Below are 25,081 nucleotides of genomic sequence, written 5' to 3' on the forward strand. Positions count from 1 at the left end.
TGAGTGTGACTTGGACGCGTACTCGAGTCATAATACCATGACTCGGACTCGACCGTCTACTCGGTGACTTGGACTTGGACTTGACTCAATGGTGAATCGAAAATGACTCGACTTGACTCGAGCCAAAACTATGAAAGTGAGATTGACTTCTGACTCGGAGCCTCTTGACTGGGTTACAGCCCTGATATATAACATACACGTGATCAAATTCCCTGCTGGAGCTCATTGAAATTTAGGACACCCATTATGTTTCGGCAACATTGCACCAAGTTTATTATGTCTTTTTTCGATCGGGTAGCTGTTCACTAAAAATAAAGCAAGGCTAGCGATCTCTCTGATTTGAATCGATGACGTTGGAATATTTAGTCACAGTCTGAAAATGTTGACTTGAAAATATAAGATAAATACTTTCACTAGAGGCCTTGTTGTGATAGATTCGGCACGACCTTTACTCGCGAAGGATATATTTGATTGAGAGGCCGTCGCTGGCCTACAAAATTGTCTTGCGAACTGCAGCACATCTGAACTAATTGAAAAAGGGGTGGGGGGATTTGTATGTGAAAAAGAAATTTCTAATAGCATTTGAACATACTTTCAGCAAACAAAAAAACAGCCATAAGGAGTATATACGTTCGGATATAACTGGTTGACTAAATGACTGTTCGAATATGAACAATTTGGGAAATCCGTTACAATTCTAAAGTCGAATTCCCCCCTAAAAATTGCAAAATTCCCCCCAAGGGGGGAATTCCTCCCTGGTTGGGAACCACTGTACTAGGGCATATCTTCTCAAAGCTGCCTTGTGTCTTGGCTCTAACAGAATGACAGTGAGGCTACTGATTCAATGCGCTTCGGACTAATTTCCAATGTTGCGACGACTCGAGTCATTTTTTTCAGAGGACTTGACTTGACTCGATTTACTTTGCAAAAATGACTTTACTTTACTTGACGAGACCTCTCAAAGTATGGATTGACCCGTGATTAGCAATTATGTTGCGTTCAGATTGCTGCGCAGTAATTTCCTCCGGGCAAGCAACCATGACGACGGGTGTTGCGTATCTATCCGTAGGCTAGTTATCCATAATTGAACTGATAAAAATTGCTAATAAACCAATGATGATGATGATGATTCTACGTATATGGGACCCATACGCTCCGTTACGGTGGTGTATAATTTACTCGATATCCGATACTCGATTCATTATTTATAGATATGGTATATCAATAACTGGTATATCCGCGGCGCACTGGGCGCTCAGCATCCACAGATAGCATCGTGAACAAAATTTGGTGGAGCAGAGTAGACGATCTTACATTTGACAACAGCATTGAGCATCATTGTAATTTGATAGTTTACTTGTCTCGGAGCGAAGTTACACCAAGCCGGCCTATAACAACCTCATTCAATCTGATCATATCTGATAAATAAGGCGATTTTTTACCTAAAAAACGGAAGGTTTGACTAAATTTTGACCTCGCGTATGCAAATTAGGTATTTTCACACATGGCGTTAAAATTGTACTACTTATCTTCATTTCTGGTTGGAACTGTCTGTCCTTGCGAAGTAGTTTGGCCTGAAAACACGATTTTCACTTGAAATCTGACAAATTTTTACATGAAAAAACTTAATTTTACCGAAATCTGGCCCTATGAAGAATTCCAGTAGTTAGGATACATCACGTATTATGGTAGAAATAATTAAAATCTGTTGTAGTACAACGAAAGATAATTTCCTGTATTCTCGGGTAGAAAGTGTCTGTCGCCCTTACTAAGTTGCTTGCCAAGAATGGAGAAAGAACGTTCAACAGCAGCAGTTGTTGGCTGACAACACTGAAGTTGTGCGCACACTTCAGGTGACACACCGTGTTGATTCATTCTAATAATGTTTTCTACATCAGAATTTTTCATCATGCGCTTCTTGATATATGAACCATGCAATGCCAAAGCATAGTCTTGCTTCAGTTAGGATATTGCGGCACGTTGCCAATAACACCATGCCAACCTATTTGATTCATTTGATCGTATGATTGACGATAAATGGGCCGTCTACAAGGGCAGGCCTATAAAGTAGGCTACAAGCTGTGTGTAAAATATCAAATGATAAGTTCCGCGACAGTGCAAAATCTACGATGCAAACGAGATGCAGGGGCAGAAAAATCAGAACATTCATTCCGTACCGATGATCTATGTCTATTGTCTACGTACTATAGCTGTTGAACCGACTATTTAGAGAGGGTTCCAACCATCCCATATCGTGTAGGTCGACTATATCGGGTGGTAGTCGTCGTCCGTAGGCTCATACAACATGTTTTAGAAAGTTTTTACACAATTATGGCATAATTATAAACAACTTAAAGTAAAACATTTTTTAAAGGCCTTTGTTTAAAACACTGTTTAAAACATGTTTTAGACAAAATGATTTTTAAACAACCATTTGTTTTATATACAACCCTATATACCATGCCCTGTTTGTGAATTACAGATATTGAAAGGTATTTATAAAAAGTAATTCCATTAAGATTGATCGTGGAAAAAATTATCGTGATAATCGTTGGACGTAATATTTGCGTTCGACCAAGGCACACCAATGCGATTTGCAAGACCCGATTGGAATGTACTGCCATGCCATTCATCCATTCTAATCGTAATATTTTCGACTGTAACATTCGATAGCGACACCATCAGTTTCGTGTTCCAATAATGTGAGCGTGACGTAATTCAAATACGGAGAATTGGAGATAAACATACAAGTGCGCGTTAAATTTGTTGAAATCGTGATACGATACATGATCTTCGTGTACTGCGATTTCACCATCGCGTTTTGAGACTTTGGACTTTGAGCGCCTGATATTTTGGGCGTGACGGAGTTCACTTCAGGTCAATGTTGCCAATACGTCAGCTCGGCAACCTCTGCATCAGGATTCAGGACTCGGGCTAGTTGTCTATAGCTATTCGAAAGAATATTCAGTGTCCGCCATCATCCGATTCAAATATACCTATCAATCGACCAAGGTGATGACTAGGGTTGCATTTAAAACAAACGGTGTTTTGAAATACTTTGTTTAAAACATGTTTGAAACAGTGTTTTAAAAAAAGGCCTTTTAAAAAATGTGTTTTTTTAAGTTGTAAAATTATGCCATAATTGTGTAAATACTTAACAAAAAACATGCTGTATGACCATACGGACAACTACCACTGATATAGCCGACGTATATCAGTATGGGATGATTGGAACCCTCAAAATAGTCTATTCAACAGCAATAGTACATATATTTCGTCAAAGGAGCTATTTTACCCTATATTTTCAATTGTCAATGTCAATCCACTATGACGTCACAATTGAATATTCGGGGCGAAGCTCTCCATTCCTTGAAAAATATTTGCACACTTTGAGCGAGATTCTGACTTGACTTTGCTAATCGCTACCTGTCATCAAGCTTCTGGCATTGCAATTATTTGTGAGTCTCTAGACACCATTGCCTTCAGTAGTCTTGAATGAAACGTTGGCTGTTGCACACAATGTTTATACGACCCGTTGACCCCACCATACTAGAGGCCATTGTGTGAATAGGAAATTGGCGCCCTGATTCCATTCTCCTATATACGAATATGCCAAGATATTCTACAAGAAAGCAATGTCTGCAAAAAGACGAGATGAGACCCCCCGCAGGAGTCAGTTACTTTGATATGGAGCTCGCTGAGCGACATTTTAGAGACGCTCAGATGGTGCGTTTACGACCGTCCGATATCTCACGGCAGCTCACCGAAGAAGTATATTCAAAATACGCGTGTGAATAGCAAAATGGTTTAACGCTCCTGCTTTAGAGACATCCGATTCTCGTAAGTAAGCTGTATTTTATAAAAAGTTGAGGACGAAAATGAGACATATTTATGCGAGTAGTCAGGGGGCACGAAATACCTCAATGCTCTTCCTAACTTTCGATTGCATGGGCAGTGTGACGTCACTCACTGATATCCCACCACAATGGATATTTGTGACGTCATACCATCAGGTATGCTGTATATAACTATAGATAACTAACCTACGGAGGTTAGTTATCTATAATATAACTTACAAATGTGCCATCACTTCATTTTGTTTTGAGTGACATCTCTCTTTTAGCGTGGCTAATATATTAATATTCCATGGTTCGTAATTCTGAGTGTGACGTCATACTCTGCTGTTACGGTTTCACTTTAGAATCTGTTTCAATTCCTTTGGTGCAGTGTTTCCGATCTATTTCTACACTGCAATCCCTAGGAGCTGGGCTGCAAAGCAGCTACCAAACCCACTCTTACAACCCCAAGCCCGACGATTTTTTAAAGTTTGTTGCACAGAAGAACGATGCCGGCGCTCGTGCCCTAGGAAACACTGCTTTATTCATCATCATCATCATCATTAATTATTAGCAGTTTTTATCAGTTCAATACACCGCAAAAATGCGATACAATAAAAAGATAGGAATCTATGGAATCAGACACCCACCTTGGCCTCCAGGCCACGTAAAGAGGACGTATGCACAGCACACTGAAAGAAAATGTAGAAGATATAGAAAAAAGCGGGCGACAAAAATGGGGTGGCATGTCATGGAAGGTGAGATCCATAGGTCAGGCCGTGGTCCGGTTATCTTGAGGATGGACTAGTATTTATTTAGTAGTAATTGCTTGAATTTCGACTTAAATGTGGACATGCTCGTCGTCTGTCGGATGGCCGGCGGGATACTGTTCCACACGTCAGGTCCGGCATATTTGATAAAGCGATGATCTTTTCGGTCGATCATATCATATTTGAACGACGTGGACGCACGTGTTTTGTACTTGTGCGTTTTTGATTCCGAGCTAAAGAAGTCATTGAAATATTGTTGTGCTGATAACTCTAAATATGAGGCACCCGTAAAGTCTTCGAGTTGTAATTCATAGATGCAATGAATATTGTGATGAAAGGTCATCAACACGAACCAGCTGTTCGTATATATTAGTTTACGAAGTCACCGTATATGCGTGTCGTCAACGCGTTTTATCAATCTTTTGCGTCGCTAAGAATTTCATTGTCACTGCAAGGCTGATTTATACTACTAACGAAAGATAGCAGCTCATTTTCTTGATCGTGCGATCACGTCCACATTTTTCGACTTCGGACTTTGATCGCGAGATTTTGGCGCGAAGGAGTTCACTTTCGGTCAGCGTGTTCAAGCAATGTCTTTGCTGTGTTTCGGAATCGAGAAGATAGCAGATTATTATTATATTTTTAAAAAATGAATGAAACATATCAAAACGATGTTTTTTCGTCACCACTATACCAAAGCTGCGCGACCGGAAACGAGGATAATGAATAGTTATAGATGATCAAATCAAGTAACCAAGCACCCTAGACTCGAAAACTGGTATCCGCGGCTATCCTGCTAGGCGCTCAGCAATCACGGATAGCATGGAGGAGAAAAAAACGGGGGTGCAGACTAGATGACCTTGCTATAAAGGCCGTATCGCATCTCCGTCGTCAAAGCATCTCGATGGTGCAGGCGAAAAAGAATACCATATCTCTCCCTCTTTACCGTCGATATAATTTCCCACTTGCGGAGGCCCTCAAAGTTACGTCTCTACGTTTTGAGATGATAAAATTATTAGTGGACTGAGGATGATGATGATGGGACCTCTTCTCGAAAAACGCGTCCTTTTATGTTTTGAAAAATAGTCAATCCAGATTCTATCAGTGGTTACCAACCTGTGCATCATGGCCTCCTAATGGGCATGAATCATGGGGGCTAGGAAAAAATGAAAAATATATCATCATCTTTACGTCTACTCCCCTATAACAAAAGAAATAATAACGTTTAATTTAATAATAAATACTAGTACACCAACGAGCTATAGCTCTTAAACTTGAGCTTATCCCCTCTACCACCAAACCACCAACCACATATCTCATTATAATACATTATACAAATACATTATACGATATCGCATCACATTAAACGAGCATGCAATAACTAAATAATCTTGCTTATTGGGTGGTGTAATCAAATCATTTTATCATACTAATTACCGGTTACTATATCAACCAGTTTTTAAATTAAACTAACGTTTCCTAAATTTTCAAATAAGGTTGAAGCAAATAGGGGGCCATTGATTTTCTAAATACTTATGTGACCCACCGCGAAATTCCTCCGTCGTCCACAGTTTAGAAACTATAACCCACTTCTGTAGATGAATGAATAAATGTCAGCATTATGTAGCTTCGTGTCATGAGTCCAGTTTCTGAGCAAGAATAATCAGACCACTCTACCAAAGGATCTGCGTTGAAAGCGGTGTATGTGTAGATTGCGCTCAATGCTATTTCACGCTCAGATTTTCCGACTTTGGACTTTGATCGTGTGATTTTGGCGTGGCAACTGTTGAGGTTTACTTCGGGTCAATGTGATTACGATGTATTGATATTTTTTTCGAAATCTAGTAGGCCTACCTCGTTTTGGAGAATCTATATTCTCATTCGTATTTCAGAAAAAATATCGACGTCTCCGTGTAAATATAGGCTATACATAGCCTATATATTCAGTATCAATGTTTCAGTTACAATTTCGTAGTTCGACGGGGGGGATCGAGTATATGTGCTTCTTCATCCAACTCTTGATTTTAGGGTCTACGGACGATTGTTTCGTTGCTTTGATGCTGTTTCTTAGTTTTATACACACAGGACATATGCAATGCATATATATGTTAAGACGAGAATCGTAGAGTAGGCCCTACCGTAATTTTTAAGACGCCCTGTCAGCTTCGTCTTTTTAGAGCAGTGGTTCTCAAAATCGGGGGCGTGAAAGCATCTGAAGGGGGTGGGCGAAGCTGCGGTCAACTGAGAATTTTTTCGCGTTCTGCGTGATTTACCTCCCATTGATAGCTACTGCTTTGTGTGTAGTCCGAATTTCATATTTGTCAATTCTCTCATCAACAGTCATAACCAACCACGCCATTAAATTATCAGTTGGGATTGCTAGCATTATGATTGCATTTTGTGATATGTCGAAAATGGGGAGGGCGCGGTATTTTTCACTATCATAAAGGGGGGCGTATCCAAAAATGTTTGAGAACCACTGTTCTATAGATTTAGAGAAGTCAGGGTATAAACCACGTGTCTCTTTGAGTGACAATCCAATAGTCAACTAAATCTGAGATGCTATGCTACTGACGCAACACTCAAGGCAGCGGCCAGCTATGCTTTATCCTCTAATCAGACTTGGACAACTAGAAAATTTTCAGCTTTTCCAAATTAGATTAGAATTAGAATTAGAGCTGAACATTTTTTCAAAAATTAGATTAGAATTAGAGTTAGAGCTACACAGCTCTTTCCAAATTAGATTAGAATTAGAATTAGAATTAGAATTACTGAATTCGCAAAAACTTTGACATTGAATGAAATTTAGAATGAGAAAAATAATTACAGCCAAAATCAAATTCAGTTCATATCGAATCACGGTCCATTCCCATGAGCATGCGAATGGTTAACGTCTTTACACCAAGCTTGGCTCCTTTTGCACTATACCAGAAGTCACCAACACGCGGGCCACATGCGGCCAGTGATATGATTTGTGATTTTGGAAGAACGCGAAGTAAAGCATTTGAAATGCTGAAATTGATTTGAAAGCGTGGTCGCTGGACAGTAGCTGGGCTGTTCAAAAATAACCTTTTTTCCTGAATCTTGCTGGCTACGTGAATAAATCGTTAGGTTGCCTTAAAAAAACGACGCACACCAAATTTGAATTCATTCCAACCAATATTCGCTGGTTTCGTAGAGTTTGAAAATTTTGAATTTGCCCAAAATCGCAAAAAAAATTTTTTTTTCAATTTTTCTGCCAACCCCATGAAATTGTTGGGCTGTCTTCAAAAACTATGCAAAACAAATTTGACTCAATTCCAAGCCGTAGAAGCGGAGTTATTTCAGTTTTTCGATGATAATTCTTGGATTATCCCCCGATCAAGGATAATCCCAGAATTATCGAATAAAAATTGAAATAACTCCGCTTCTACGGCTTGGAATTGAGTCAAATTTGTTTTGCATAGTTTTTGACACCTTCCTATCTTTTCATTGTATCGCAGTTTTGTGGCGTTTTGAAATGATGAAAATATTAATAGTTCAAGTTCAAGTTTATTCATAAAATTTCATCACTTCAAAACATCACAAGACTGCAATACAATGGATGAGAGGAAGATGCCGAAACGACTAGGAGTCTTAAGATCAGACACCCACCTGTGCCTAGGCGATGTGAGGAGGCATGCACATTGCACACTGAATAAAAGTAAAAGAAGCTAATATAAAGTGGCAAGTGACGGAAGGCGAGATCGATATGTCAGGTCGTGGTCCGGTAAATGGTGAGGGCTGACTAGTATTCACTCAGCAGACATTGCTTGTATTTCGACTTGAATGTGGACATGCTCGACGACTGTCGGATAGCCGCGAGATACTGTTCCACACTTCAGGTCCGGCATATTTGATAGAGCGATGATCTTTTTTGTCATCTATATAAGAGTTGGACGACTGAGGCTATATTCCGTTGCATGTCGTAGATTAGGTAGTAACATCATATGACGGAATTCTTTATTGGGGTGCTGCCTGCAAGAATACGATTGACCAACTGCAAATAAAACTTCAACATCGGATCATCCGTATCATTGCCAAAGCCCCACGGGGGCCTGGATGTGCAACTGATATATCGCTTCTCAAAAGATTTGGTGTTCTAAACATAGAAGATAATTATGAGGAAGCTAGAAATTGCCAAGTTTATGTATCACTTCCATTGCAGTCAATGTCCCTCAAATTCAACGACTTCATCACCTCGGAGTCAAAAGCGCACAAGTACAACACACGCGCGTCAACGAAGAACAACTACCATATGATCAGGACGAAATAAAAAAAACGCATTGCTCTATCAAGTATGCCGGACCCCAATTGTGGAACAGCATCTCGCCGGCTATCCGACAGTCGTCGAGCATGTCCGCATTCAAGTCAAAATACAAGCATTTTCTTCTAAATGAATACTAGCCAGCCTTCAGAATTACCGGACCACGACCTAACATCGACCTCGCCCTCAGCCACATGCCACCTCATTTTGTCGCTTGCGTCTTATATTCCCCGCATCATAGCCTTTATAAAGGCTATGCCCGCATTACTTTCATTCTGTGCATGCATCTTTTTTACTTCGCCTAGGCTAAGGTTGGTGCCTGATCTTAATGGCTACTCCAAGTTGTTTCGACATCTTCCTATCTTTTCATTGTATCGCAGTCTGATGTTTTGAAATGATGAAAATATTAATAAAAAAACTGATTGATTGACGACCAGTTGACCACACCACTAAACACACCTCCTTTACTGATGGTGAAGCATGTCACCAGTCAGGGAGAAACATTAACCAACCCCGCCGGTCCCCGAAACATATAAACATGGTATTGCAGTCAATTTGCAGGCAGCGTATGCAGGAGCATTTGAGTTGAGTGTGCGGTGGTTTAAAGCAGAATATATAGTTCCAGCTCCCTTCCACTGATGATAATAGTATTTGTATTGAAGAATCACTATAAAAGTGACTATTCTATAAAACCTTTTGGGTTATGGTCACGTCTCACGTAACCTATGACTGTATTTGCAGCTTGGGCCTTCACGACCTTTTAGACATGATTACTGAGATTATTGGCCTTGGGGCTGGTCTGCTACTGCTTTCAGCGCTTTGGAAACTGAGCAAAAGAAGATATCCATGGGTGGAACATGACATAACTTATCTCAATGCCATTTTCTCACTGTCCAGGCAGATGAGTAAATACAATAAAAGAAAGCCAGCCTTCGCCCTTCCTGACATGTAAATATTATTATCATTATTGAATCAATACTAATACGTACTTTTCATCATAGTGAGACCATGAATTTATGTGCCTCTAGTGATGACAACTTTGTTTGAAAATGAGAGGTTGCAATGTAATATTTCTGATAAAAGTCAACTGCAATGCTGCAGTACAGTCTCCCTCCGGTGCATGTAAATGTCATGGACGTACTCCGTGCATGGACGTACACCGTACATGCTGATAGTGATACCGGTGCAGAATCTTATATCGCATTTTGCAGGTTAATGAAAAGAGCGAATGAACTGCCCGACAAGCCATTCATATATTTTCAAGATGAAATTTGGACTTACCAACAAGTCAATGACTATGCAACAAAAGTGGGACGGGTTCTCCATGAACATGATATAAAAGTTGGATCGTGTGTGAGTTGAAGAACCAAATGGTTTCCAGTCTGTGGACGACTGCCTGTGCACTTCATGAAAGGCTACTTCTGTCTTCGGAAAATAGTTAAGGGGGGATGAGAATTTGCAGTGGAAGTGACTTAACTATGCACGAATTCCACCTATAGAAAATGATTTCTTGACGTGCCTTTGTCTAAATCTGATCGGTTTGAAAAATTATCTCCAAACTCCTGATAAATTTGTCACAATGAATACTTTCAAAGCTTAACAAGACATATCTCTCTAGACGCGAAGCGGCTGATCCAACCTAAGAAAAACCTTGTTTACATAAAATGTTTTTAACTGTAAGGTGCGAGCTTCTACGCCTTTGAAATCTAGTAAATTTATTGGAACAACATAGTATGTCTCATGTACAGGTAGGGGAGTGGTTCCCGACCTCTTGTTTTCATTCCCCACTACAGATTTTTTTGGGGGACTTCATTTCCGACAACCTAAAATCCCTCAATTTAATCCTTAGAATACTCCCTACGATAACATTTGACAGGACCTTTTTGCGTATGCTAAGGACTTTCTATTCGTCCCAGGATTGATTGTGACGACCCGCGTAAAGAAAATCGATGATTGTGGCAGTTGCTCGTAAGTTTTCTTGACATACGTGAATGCGTCATGCTGCTCGCGTGAAACGTGTTTGAGACACCAATATTTGTTATCCAGAATTCAAAATGAGTTTTTGTGAACAACACGCCATAAAATCAGCGATGCATATAGTCCAGACTCGTGAACTGGTAACTTTATTCGTGTCGTTATGCCTCCTTATAACTGAATATACTTTTTGTATTTATTGTTCAAGTACGTCTGTTCCCCACCAGAAACCCCTGAATTCCCCACAGGTTGGGAACCACTGATGTAAACCAAGTAGGCTACATGCAGTCCCAGAAAACGTAGAACTAGTTTGTTACCGACCACCTCTGAAAAAATAAGATGAGTTTCTATCAGGGTTGTAATGACTCGAGATACGAAAATGACTCGACTCGAGTCGATCTGTGTATTGACTTGACTTGGACTCGGTTGAATAGAACCAAGTCATATGACTCGAGACTCAGACGGCCAAGACCGACATTTCATTGTAATTTCAAAGAATAGTAAAGTAACCACACTATTGGGATTTCGGCTATTGGCTACTTGAAATTGCCACCAGAAACTGCTAAAAGTGAGGAAAATTAGTATATTATTAATGCAACCACTTGATATCACTGAACAGAATTATAAAAGTGGGTTGAGCAAGACTTTAACTGGAAACTGAGCAGTCAACGCAATGACTTGGACTCGGACTCGAGTCATAGTACCGTGACTCGGACTCAACCCTCTGCTCGCTGACTTGGAATCGGACTTGACTCGGTGGTGAATTGAAAATGGCTCGACTTGACTCGAGTCAAAACTTTAAAAGTGAGATCAACTTGTGACTGGAGCCTTGTGACTTGGTTACAACCCTGGATTCAATCATACCACTGCCAGTGCTTCTACTTGCAGCATTCATCGAGTTTCATTTCTCTCATATATATTCTTTGCAAGCACTTTACAATTATTTGCGATGTTAATCCTTGCCAAAGATCACTAACATTTCACGGAAACAGATCTAAAATACTTTGCCTTGGTCAAGATTTTTGATTTCTCCATAATAAAGTCTCTACATGATTTTGCCAAGTCTTGTTCAGTATTGAAATACAATTCTCTGATGTGTAGGAAATTTGTAGAGATGCTACTACATTGCTCCTAATATTTTAACATCAGCGACCACTTTGACACTTCCGTCAATGGGGGCATTTTGGCCATATTGTGTGAATGTCGTGAAGTTATGCTTCTCATATATCCACTGTCATGATAGTTAGTAGTGACTTTAATACTGACCTATTCAACTTCTTGTTTTAGGTTGCTCTCATGATGTACAACTGTCCGGAGTTCATTGGTACTTCTTTCGGCATAGCGAAGACTGGTGCCGTGTCGGCTTACATCAATTACAATCTTCAAGGGAAACAGCTCCTGCACTGTCTGGAGATTTCTGAATGCAAAATTCTGATCACCGGGCCTGATGACAGCATTATCAAGGTGATTAGTTGTAGTGTGTAGTCTGTGTAATATGAAAAATTGTTTGTTTTTTAATTGATCTATCAGGCTCACTAGTACCCTTGGTGGTAATATTACCCTTGTCGCATCCTTTCCATTTTCATTTCATTTTGTTGGTCATTGCTCCTAAGTTATCTGATTTATTGAGTTCTTTGCATTGCGTGTTCACACTCAGGTCAGAGTTTTGAATTATTATGGACCAACAGGTAGATATTCGCAGAGGCAGAATCGTTGTAGCTGAATCGTTGTATACAAGTTACATAGTGCTCAAAGATATTATGCCTGTGATGGTATGCTACATAACTTCTGCCTAAAAATCTCCACGCCATCACAAAGAGATATGGACATGATCTATTCCAGTGGTTCTATACCTTTTTGTCTTCGCGGACCCCCACGAAGCTATAGTCAAATTTACCTAAAGTATCGTGCAATAGTCATCTGTCTCGTGCAAATAAATGCCTTTTCTTGAATCTAAGATCATACTATTCATGTAGAAATTGGGTTGACTTCTATTTTTTCAAAGCGAATTCTGCAACTGCATTTTTTGAAATACGTGGTCGTGTCTTGAAAATCCGCTTCTTCGATTCCAAATAAACGAGTGCCGAAAATACATTTCCCTAAATTTAGGTGGTGGCGAATGTAATAATAACGCGTAACGCTTCCGACGACACATTTGGGTATGATCGCAACAAATATGGCACTAAAATTGACAAACCAATTTATTTAATGAACATCTAACGTCAAGCCAGTTCATTTCTATCTAGCTGCTTATCTTGAAGTTATTATAGAAATAAATGGTTATGCATATCACAGAGGAAAGTGGATTTTTGTAAACATTACGAAGTTACCGTGATTGACCTTACTCATCCAACTTTTTTTCCCACAATCCCCAACAAAACATCTCCAAACAGCAAAATGTTTGTATCATTAGGCTATTGACAATTTCGCAATTAAAATGAGTCTGCACAGCAGGATATTTCATCTCAGATGGCCATTCTGTTGATGTGAGCTCTGGAGTTTCACTGGTGATGAAGCGAAACTGCCTCGTGATTTTCCAAGTTAAAAACATACACATTAGGTTATCAACTATTTTGAGGCTTCGCGAACCCCCTGAAATTTTTTTTTTTTTTTGAGAACCACTGGTCTATTCTATTTAATGTATCTATGCTGCGGTAAAATATTCATTTCTCTTTCTTTTGATTGGTGAGTTGACTCAGTTCCGCTGTTTAATAATCTTTTTCGTGATTCAGAATCAGTGGAAACCCAAATGGTGATTCGATGATTAAGGAATCAAATTCAAACGGTCTACTTCCCAATATCACTTACTGTCATTTGACTACGCCACAACAACTTATATTACATTCATTCGCAGGTTGAACTCCTGTAATATAATCCTGAGCATAGCTTATTGATAACCGAGATGAACCATGCAGTTAAAGCAAACTTCCATTGAAAGACAAGGAAATGAGAAATATAGAAGCTACTATGTCCGATTTTCGCTCTGAATTTACGTTTGTGCTATTCAGATATGGTCATTGTTCATGCATATTCTAGGTTGGCGGCATGGCATGATAAACTGTGCATTGTCCCTATAGAGCCATGTGGATTGGATTGACAATTCTGAATGTGTTCTTGGCATCATAGAAATGTTACAAGCAAGTTGATGCAATCAAGTAACCTTGATTCGTTGCACGAATGACTTTGAAATGTTCTAGATTTGACCACACCATTTCAAACCCAAAAGCGAATGTGAGTCATAAAGAAAATGAGAAATCCAATTTACTTTTGTGACATGTTATGGAGTTAAAGAGTTTCGCTAAATGTCTTCTGTCTACCCAACATTTAAATCTCCAAATAGTACCATCAATTGTCGTATTTAAGACCTGTTGGATATAAGTCCGTACCTTCGCAATGCTTCGTGTTTAACTAGCTATGTTCTAATGATTCTTCTATGAATTGCAGGCTGTATCTTCCATAAGCGATGAACTGGTGAATCGGGGAATAAAGGTTTTTGTTACCGGAAATATAGCAGAACTGCCTTTTCAACATGAGAAGTTCGATCCGCTTTTAGGTACGGCATTTGTTTTTGCAGTTGCCGATGTGCAGAAAAACGTTATCTAGCTCAGATTCATCACTGCTAACCGTTGTGTAGTCAGGGGGTGGGATTTGCGGGTCACAACCCCTCCTATTTCCAACTTTATACCCCATCCTTTTGAAATGCTTATTTTATCTCAAATAGTTCTCAGCCCATTTGCAATTTAGTAATTCGTATTATCAGTTATTGGTTGGATGTGCTTTAGTTTCTTAGCTGTGGATTTATAAAGGTTGTTAGTTGAAGTTCTAGTGGCGCGTTTTGAAGATAAAATAGTTCATACAAATCGGGTATAAATTTTACAGAAAATGCGTCGAATGAAGAAATACCGTTGGAATGGCGAGATGGGATAACAATTTCTAGCGAATTTGCGTACGTGTACACTTCCGGCACAACTGGTAAGTATAGCTTCTTGACGAAGATCGATGACTTCCACTTCCCGGTGAAAATCGATGATTTTGCGTCTTTAGGGCTGCCAAAGGCTGCAACTTTCCATCATCGACGTGGTTTCTCTGCTGCAATCATTCTCAAAGCAGCAGGTGGAACAGCCGATGACGTTGTGTACACGCCGTTGCCGTTATACCATTCTTCCGCCGGCATGCTCGGTCTGTTGGGAACTTTGAGTCTTGGTGAGATAATATTCTAAAGGAATTTTGTAATGCGATGTGTGCTATTACAGTTTGTAGTGCATGGGGTGGCCAGTCAGCACTCTTGACCACTCGGATATTGCATTGTGATATTTGGGGATCCCTTTTGGTGGTCTCATCATATACTTTGGCAATGTCAGTATATGCCAGCTATTCCCAAACCTACCTGGCATTTATTTTGATATTTTGCAGCCCTGTAAACATCCAATAATTCTATAGAAGATATGTAAAAAACACGCCAAAGAAACAAAATGCAACTACTATCGAAAACAACACTGGTTTTGGTTCTAATCAATATTTGGCTTGGTTTTCGATAGCGCGCCTATCACCTCGATTTCAGCGGGATGGTTACAGAAGGAACAATGAATTTTAGAGCCATTTTATGAAGATTTGAATAGGACTGTCTCATTTCTATCAAAAAGTAACGCCAGTGTCACAATTCTCGGAGAAGAACTTTTGCTGCACCATTGCTCATCATATCCATAAACTCTTTTTGAATCCATTCGATTCTGAAGCTAACTGTTAATGGCGTTTTAACGAAATGATGCTATTCCTAAAATTGTTGTAAATTTGTGAAATACTGTGAAATTTCGTAACCGAGAATGGACAAGTGTTAATGATAACATCATTTGCTTCAAGTTGATTAAGTAATTCTCTGGTATTTTATACACATACAGTACAGGCATTTTAGCCAGCCTGTTTATTTGGTTTATTTTGATAGGTTGCTCTATGGCTTTGAGAAAGAAGTTCTCCGCCAGTCAGTTCTGGAATGATTGTCGCAAGTACAATGTTACGATTGTCCAGTATATCGGAGAGACCGTCCGCTACATCTGCGCTACGCCACCGGTATGTGGAATGCTACCTTGGAACGAACAAATTGATGGCACATATTCCATCTGTGGCCCGTGCAGCTTAGTGGTTAGAGCTCTGGTCTCGCAATCTTGAAATGGCTTGACTGCTCTCACCCTAAATTTAACGCAGTCCTATTCCCAAGCCCGGGGGGAGATTGCGGCATCCCCTGTGATCACCAGGGCAAGTTTTTGCAACTTTTTTACAGCCTCTTGGCAGCTTCCTAAATACATAAAAGTTATGTAGTATTGTGTTTTAAGCTGTTCAACGGAATCATATAGTTCAACTTGTTGCAGCTTTTTCAATTTTACATGCAACTTTTTGCAAGTTTTTTCGATTTTTCATGCAACTAACTTTTTACTGGAAGTATTTGGCACTATATGTAAATAGGTACCTTCATTATTTCACTGCCATTAAAATTTGAGGTCCTTTCTGATTTGACGTACATTCAGGCTAGACCGCCGAAAATTATGTTTCCATTGGGTCAATCTTGTCAGGCTAGTGATTTTGTTGAGGTCGCCAACACTGAGTTTTGCTACAGTGCCTTGCATACGGATCGATACCTTAATAATGTCAAGGAACTTGTCCATAAATGCACCATTTTAGTGCAACTTTTATAAAAAATAAATGCAACTTTCCACGGATTTGACTGCAGTAAAGACTTTTCCAAGTGACCGCCCATGAACTGGAAAAAGTCTAATGAGTTGACATTTACGACCTTACTTCTACACTGCTCAAGTTGCACTAACTACATTGACAGCTTGTGGCAACATCTGAAATAACGAAAGGCAATTCTCGCAGTGAAGATTATCTATAAAATTTCTAATTATAAAAGCGCTTGTCTTACTCGCGAAAGTTTTGCTGCAAGCGGCACGGTCTCTTCGTGTGCTCGGAAAATGTAAAAGCAGCAATGTTCTTCTGCTTCAAGGCCGACAACGACAAGGATCACAAGGTGCGAATGGCTGTCGGCAACGGACTGCGGCCTCAGTCCTGGGCCAAGTTTTTGGACCGATTCGGCAAAGACATAAAAGTCTCGGAATTCTACGCCGCTTCAGAAGGGCCGGTCGGAACGATGAATCTGGACAATCATTTCGGGAGTATCGGCTCGCTGAGTCCGTTCCTGAAGGTACGCCGGAATTGAAACCGTTGTTGACATAGAGTCGAAGGTCACAGTACGGATGAGTAATGGTGTTGTGAACTATGCACATTTGGCCACACTGGTCGGTGACAAAGTACTTTTTTACTCGAGTGGTGGTGTTTTTACACTACTTCAACTTGCAACTGAACGGTTTGTAGGAAAAACTATTGACTTTTTGTGCTTCGGGTTTTGTAACGTAGAAAGCAGTTTTGCGAAAAGTTTGCATTGCTTTTCTAGTAAAATTGTAATGAGAACCGCGTGAAATTTTGCTTATTTGTGGTGTCATTTTAGTCATTTTGCGTTGGTTTCGAAGATGCTGCCATTAACTGCTGAAAGTACGCGGCTGATAGACAAAATATCATTTTTGCAACTAGTTAGTTGAGTAGTTTACAGACATTCAATTTCTACTTCCATTTGAAGTAGTTTTTACATGTCACGGAAACTTCTTCTTGAAAGTAACGAGATATTCCTGCTTAGTTGAGTAATTTACAGACATTCAATTTCTACTTCCATTTGAAGTAGTTTTTACATGTCACGGAAACTTCTTCTTGAAAGTAACGAGATATTCCTGCCACTGCTCTACTTCCGTAGAAACCATAGCGATGGGGTTGGAATTTGGTTAAATTTTTGCTTGATAGAACTGGAGTCACTGAAATTTTGTAACAGTCTTTGCAGATGGAGTTTGAATGCTTCTACTCAGACTCCGACTTCTTCAAAATCGAACCAAATGTTCTCCTCAAATGGCACTTGAAAGTGCTGTTGTGGTATAGAAGTTGTCAAGTTTTTCACGTAGGAGGACCTTCACAAACTTGATTTCTTTCTGCGAGCACATTTTTTGAAATTGAGAATATACTTTGGTTCACGTCTATTTCTCTTCTATTTTCAGAAAGTCGGACTTCTAAAATTGGTGATGTATGACCGAGAGCTCGACCAAATATGCAAAGACGAGAACGGAAGGTACGGTATCTCTCTATCATTGTCAGGATTGATTTAGCACAGGGGTGGCCAACTCAGATTGGGTCGCGAGCCGCATGAATGCAATATTGAGAAAAAATAGGCCCCACGGCTGAGCATTTGAGCAACCATATTTCAAAACTTCAGGTCGGTACAACACTGTGCTCTATAGTCTATATCAGAGGTCTCAAACTCAAATGTGCTCGCGGGCCAATTTCCTACTTTTTGATGGCGCCGCGGGCCGCAGCACCAATACTAGGGGAATTCAATGTACATCCCAGTACGTCTTATTTGACGTGACCTTGCAGACTGATATTCTACATGCATCATGAAAAAGTGATTTACTATTGTCAATTCACGCCTGGCACGAACAAAATCACATTTTAATATATTCGAATAAAATTGTTGCTGTACTTGGCATAGTAGCTGTATATTTAGTTGTAGACACCAATAAACAGTACAAATGCATCAGGATATCGTAAAAGCTGTCACGTTAACATTTGACAGTTAGCGGACATTTAATGTGTCACAATTATAGGTAGAATATTTTAGAATTTTACAAAGATTCATCAATCTTATGTCAGAGCATTGGAGCAGTACAGCCTAATCCTGGTTCTGGGCATGTATACTCCGGATAACTAGGCTATTGATCATGTTATTACTAAAGTCAAATTAAATCAGCGTTCCATTTATCTGCAAATATTGGAACAGATCTATAAAAACTTGACTATAATGATTACTGTGCCATAGCAATAGAAATGTCAAGAAGAAACCATTGGTGTTATAGCTGTGAAGCTTCGGCTACGACTACTTTATAATACTCGCCACATTTAATTGGCGATGATAACAAGGATAAAGATACCCAAGATGACAGAGGATGTAACTAGCTATACATCGAAAGGGCAACGTAATGCCAATGGTTGCCATACCGGGCTGCTTAGATATCTAAATAAGCTACGCAACACAAGCGACGACCTTTTGATATATTACCATTCCCCATACCATTTTTACAGTTTGTTGCGTGCGTGACTGCACCAAATCACTGCGTTCCGAGTCACAATAAGTCAGGGGTGGCCAATCTGCGGCCATACAAGGAAATTTGTGCGGCCGTGGACACGTAATTCAATTAGTATGTGTTGGCGGCCGTCGACATGGAATTTAAATTTACGAATTGCCTCCATATTTCTTGAGAGATTTTACCTGATCTTGAAATTTTCTTTGCGCCATGCGCGATTCAATGTGACTTCATTTTTCGATATTATTATATAGTAGCGCCCTTTCCAATCAGCGCCCACAGTACAGATTCGCCCCATATTGAAATAAAAACTCGCAATCGTGTGCTTCTCACTATACCGACGCTCCTGATGGGAGGTCAAGAAGTAACGGCATGGAACAAAGTGACTTATTACAATCGGCCCACCCAAAGACGCATCATTATTTATAACATGCCCTAAATTTTAGAAAACACCCCCTCCATCAACTTTACCAGTGAATCACATGGGCTAAGAAAAGATAAATGTTTGATAGTAATGTATAAAACTACTAATATTAATGACGAAATTCATTTGTGGAACTGAAAAAAATTTCGCGCCTCGCGCAACTACGGACAGTCCCGTAACATAACCACGCAGTCATCACTCGCGACTTTGGTGCGTATAATAAGCCTAATCATTAAATAGCGTAGTCCGGAGTTCACCGGAAATGGCCACAGACACTTTAACATGGGTATTTGGCGTCCTGCTAGTTCAATACGATTATGCCCTGGAATGCGGCCGTTGGCTACATCAGTAGTCGAAATGCGGCCGTGCATGGCAAAAAGGTTGGCCGTCCCCTGCACTAAGTCCTTCTCTGATTGTAACGTTTGACGCGACTCAACTCGAGTCCTTTTATCGCACAGTGAGTCTGAGTTCGAGTTCTACAAATGGTTGCGACCAAGTCCAAATCAAAATGTTCAGTCACGAATCATCAACGGGTCATGTTTTACCATCATAAACAAGTGATGTGACGTAATAGTTGATCTTCCACTGCGTGGTAACTTTTAAAAGTGATGTAATAGTGAAGTTTGATGGGTAGTTTCAAGCTTCTGGAGTAGTTTTAAAACGAATTCCCAGTTCTCAAATTAAAAAAAAGATATTTGGGAGTTTAATATTGTCAAAAACTTCAAAATCCAAAATACCGTCGCGGGCCGCACAAAATGGTCTCGCGGGCCGCGTGTTTGAGACCTCTGGTCTATATCATGGCCGACAGGCAAAGTTACCGAAAAAAAAGTAATATGTTATTAAAGAAGAACAAATATACAGGAAAATCATGATCATAAACTTAATTTCAATTTTAACTATGAGCTGCACACGATATCTGGCAACGCTTTTCCGCGACTAAGTAATAGACAGCGAGACACGTTACTAGCTGAACGACTTTCTCCTCAAGCTTGATCATGTGGGGAAGCCAAAAGTCGTTTTCTAGGCGTGCCGATCTTGGCAATGTCTAGGCCATTGCACATCGAAGCAATATGCACTGGCCCCTGGATACCAGTGTTACTAATCAGGTCTTCGGTCTGACATGGCAGAGGATTGAACCCACGACCTACCGAGCAAGAAGCTATCTTGTCGGCGTTTTATCACATGATATTAAGTCCCATGCTCGTATTTCCACTAACCATTCCTATACCATGCGCTAGTGTATTGTTGCGTTGATTATGGTATAGAATTGTCTTGAGACAATGCCATTTTTGTTCAGATGCATCGAAGCGCCCGATGGCACGCCGGGACTTCTTCTATCGAAAATCAGTTCAAACACCCCGTTTGCAGGATACCGAGGAAACAAAGCAAAAACCGAGAGCAAAATAATCCGGAACGCCTTCAAGGTTTGTGTGCCATGCTCAATTTTTACCGCGCCAGGAAGGATTACCTGTGCTGAATCAGGGGTCACCAACTCATCATGTGCAAAGCGTCACCATTGATGGCGATTTCCTTCTATTGTAAACTAGTTGGAGTCAGAGGATATTAACAAACAATGACTTCAGCCATTAAGCTATGTGTGTCCCCCACTCCAAAAGGTGTTACGATATTTCTGTGAAAATCGTGATTGTCGTGCTGATGACCGCATTTTTCCTCAGGACGGAGACGCCTATTTCAACACGGGAGACCTGATTCGTCGTGACCCCGATTACCATTTGTATTTCATCGATCGCGTTGGCGACACCTTCCGCTGGAAAGGGGAGAACGTATCCACCAACGAAGTGGCGGACATTTTGGGCGAAGCGCCTGGCATCAAGGAGGCTAACGTGTATGGAGTGGAAATCCCTGGTATAACATACGTGGAGTGCATACAATACTGTGGTGCAATCATGAATTTCAGACTATGACAGGATTTATTTGCTCTCAAAAGAGACTAGGGCAGTGATTCACAAAGTGGGCGATTAGTGAGGGCGAAAAAATTCAAAGGGGACGAATGTCAGAACGTTTACCCAGTGCTGTTTCATCGAACGTTTGGTTTCTTGCCAATTTTAAATCATCATAATCGCTCATCCCAGCCCGTGAGAGGTTAAAGGATCAAATCGCGGGAAATTTGCTTTCCATTATACCGATTTAACTCGTCCATGTACTTTCTCAACTTTGTATAGCAACGTATTGTTGAAGTGCGTCCAAAAACTATTTTTCCCTTGATGATACGAAGTAAGCAAAAATTAGTATTTTAGCATCGAATAACTCTTGAAACATACTTGAGTACTACGGTTGAAACATACTTGAGTACTACGAAGAAGTAGGCTACTAGTCCTATGTTACTGATGACTTCTGGATTTTAGGGGGCGATATAAATATTTCGACCTTGGTATGGGGGTGATTAGTCGAAAAAATTTGGGAACCACCGAACTAGGGCCTCGGTTTTATCCCCCGAAAATTGCGATATTTACTCTGTATGCTCCGTCAGTATACTTAACAGTTGACATGCGGATTCCACGATGTGGATGGTACTTGGTTAATTGCTGGTAGAACGATATTCGTTTTTTAACAGGCAATGAAGGAAAAGCGGGAATGGCCGTTATCTGCTTGGAGGATGGTTGCGATCTGGATGGTGCCGGTGTGTACAACCACGTGACCACTAGTCTGGCGTCCTATGCGTGCCCAATCTTTTTGAGGTAATTCCAATTAAATTTCATGTTGTCTTGATGACTTTACTGTGACCAGTTGGGTATTCAATGGTTCTGTCTTTTGACTAGTTTTCAGTCACAAATTTATGCATGTGACGTGCTGACAATTCGCGTCTTAATAACATATGGACCATCATTTGTCACGAACAAGACTAAAAGGCCGCCTAATCACTAAACGAAGGGTCACTCTCGATGTCCCCATTCGTGGCCTTATTCCCAAAGGCAATCTCGTTATGTAGTTTCTTGATGATGTATTTCAACATTATCCTTCTACACGAACCCCCTGAATCTCGTTCGCCGACTCCCAAGGAGTTTGAGAACCCCTGCTCTAAGCCAAAGTTGTTTCAACTCCCTCCTAACTTTATATGTTTATCTCAATCATGTCGTTTTGAGACGATGAAATTATTAATTAACCGACCTGAAATCGAAGCTGTCTTTGTTCAGGATCAAAAACGAGATGGAGCTCACCGGCACTTTCAAGATGAAAAAAGTGAAGCTCGTGTCGGAAGGCTTCAACCCGGACAACGTGTCCGGCGATCCCTTGTATCTCTTGGACCATTCGGAGAAGATGTACGTTCCCTTCACCGCTACACTTTACGAGGAAATTGTATCTGGCGTGTTGAGAATTTAGGGTATTTGCGACGACGCCAAATTTTCGACGGCACGAATTGGGATTTGATTAGGCCTCCTACTATCGTTTTGTTTTTTTGTACCCCATCGTGTTTATCGTGCCAATGCAATTTGCCACCTGTTACCTGACTTATTTTGAATTTTTATCATGGAAACGAGATTAGAACGTAATATTGCATTTTAAACTTTTTCTTGTTTACACGCCAGTGTGTCTTATCGATAACTCTTTTACTGACCTTGTATGCAAAATGTAATCTTGGACTTAATATTAATATTGTTCCTTCGCCCGAATGCTTATACCTACAAGGTAGTCTTCCATATGATTTATCCGCATAGAGTTTAACCACAGAGCGCGATGAATTGCATTAAACTCTGAATGGTGAAATCTCAAAAATTAGTCACCATTAATTATAATGATAATAATATTATTACGTTTTTTTGAACTGACATTGAAACCTTGCTCTGGGTCTTGCCTTTCCTACCTTTCTTGGAATCTGATTACAATAAGAATTTGCAATCAATGAGTGAACTACTGAACATTGAACAACCTACACTGCCCGTTGTTATCAGACATATCCTGTAATGGTAGTTGTTTTCTCTGCACTATTCCCCAGATTTGATATTTGCTACTATTTTGACAGTCTTTATTTGGTCGGATTATTCCGTATAGATTGAAAATACTGTACTCTTTCAAACATATTAAATGTAACTCTACAACTACACATACCTGATCGCGCCTGTTGCGATGTTTGCAATCGTTTGCGAGGAACCCGTGGTGACCGTGAGTAATATGAAGGGTGGATATACTTGTATACAGCTTTTGAACTTGGTACGACGCATTAAAACGTGACGGTGGTGCTACGACAGGGACTGAGCAAAATCGGGTACTGGTTGCGCGCCCCTGGTTATAGGTGGTGGCGAATGTGATAACAACGCGTAACGCTTCCGGCGATATGATACGTTTGTGCATGATCGCAACAAATATCAAACTTATTCATTATTGAGCATGTAACGTCCAGCCTGGTCATTTCTATCTAGCAACTCATCTTGAAGTTCTTATGGAATAGAGCTTATGTTAGGGTTACCATACGTCCCTTGACCATTTTTTCAGGATTTTCCTCCGGTTTTGTCTGTTAAGTCTGAAAATCTTGAAAAAGTGTCCTCTTTTCAGATTTCCAAAATATGGTAACCCTTATTTAGGCCTATATCACGACGGGAGGAAATGGGCTTTTGCAAACAATTCGAAGTCACCGTGATTGTTCCTACTTCAAGTTTTTAATTTTTCCTCAATCCCAAACAAAACATCTGTAAACAGCAATATGTTGTGTCAGTAGGCTTTTGGAAATTTAGCAATTCAAATGAGTTTGCCCAAGTGGGATATTTCACTTCGGACGGCCATTGTATTGGTGAGAGGGTCCTGAAGTTTCACTAGTAGGCCTAATGCAGCCAAACTGCCTTGTGATTTCCCTTATTAAAAATAAAATATACACTAGGTCAGGGGTTCTCAACCCGCGGGCCGCATGCGGCCCGCAGACGGTTATTTTGCGGCCCGCGACGTCTTTCATTATGAACGCAATTGCTACTGGAACAATATTGTTACATATAAATTGTATTTGTAATTGTAATTGATTACTCATTGTTGTGTTCTAGTTTCTTGATATATGCTCGAGTTGATTGTTATTGTTTTGAATCGGTATTCGGCTGGACTCTTGTTCAAGAGAATCCCTCTGTGTAGTACACTTTTAAAGAGTGTTTCCCTCGCCGTGAATAGTTTGAACAGAAACAAGAACAAGGAACGGGAAATTAAACAGCGAAAACTGAGTTTGTAACTCTGCGTGGAAAAATGAATTTGTTCTCTCAGATATAGATTGAAAACCGATGTGTCATATTTGTCGAAGAACAGTTGTCGTAACGAAGCGTATAGAAGCTTAAATTGATGCCACGACAGTTTCTTCTGTATAGTTATACACATCGCCTGATCTCAGAATACGTTACCAGCTAGGTGTCATGCCGGAAATCCATATTTAGACGAGTTGTCAAAATTGCCGACGAGACGACGGTACAGACGTATCCTCCAAAATTGCTTGGTATAATGCTGAACCCAAAAATATTCTAGAGAAGGTGTTATTTTAATAAAGCTTTAACATAATGTGTGAATATTCGCTGTTTCCGAAGCTTAGCAGGAAGGACAGCATCACCTTACAAAATTCGAAGCTACAGTTATCTGATTAAACCGTGACCAGAAGAGTAACAACGATATCAGTCGATCTTTTA

The 25,081-nt window shown here is 40.2% G+C and overlaps 1 protein-coding gene across 1 annotated transcript; it reads left to right on the forward strand.

Moving 5' to 3' along the window:
* The first annotated feature begins 9,343 nt into the window (after nt 1-9,343).
* Nucleotides 9,344-23,533, forward strand: LOC145439252 (long-chain fatty acid transport protein 2-like). The gene is made up of 13 exons (XM_080316750.1): nt 9,344-9,839; nt 10,103-10,244; nt 12,153-12,329; nt 14,310-14,418; nt 14,745-14,837; nt 14,910-15,068; nt 15,808-15,932; nt 16,864-17,061; nt 17,960-18,030; nt 20,764-20,890; nt 21,143-21,332; nt 22,042-22,165; nt 22,622-23,533. Exons 1-13 carry the CDS (start codon nt 9,595-9,597, stop codon nt 22,806-22,808), a joined length of 1,947 nt encoding a protein of 648 aa, XP_080172876.1. The 5' UTR covers nt 9,344-9,594; the 3' UTR covers nt 22,809-23,533.
* Nucleotides 23,534-25,081: the final 1,548 nt, after the last annotated feature.

This window comes from Botryllus schlosseri, chromosome 5 (assembly GCF_051294905.1).
Source record: "Botryllus schlosseri isolate E-star chromosome 5, Bs_hap1, whole genome shotgun sequence".
Taxonomy (NCBI): Eukaryota; Metazoa; Chordata; class Ascidiacea; order Stolidobranchia; family Styelidae; genus Botryllus; species Botryllus schlosseri.

Bases quoted from the DNA above. Each gene is read 5' to 3' on its own strand.
- LOC145439252 (XM_080316750.1), top strand. From the start codon at position 9,595: ATGGTCACGTCTCACGTAACCTATGACTGTATTTGCAGCTTGGGCCTT. The intron at 17,062-17,959 runs GTACGCCGGAAT...TTCTATTTTCAG, and splicing joins CGCTGAGTCCGTTCCTGAAG to AAAGTCGGACTTCTAAAATT. The intron at 22,166-22,621 runs GTAATTCCAATT...GTCTTTGTTCAG, and splicing joins GCGTGCCCAATCTTTTTGAG to GATCAAAAACGAGATGGAGC.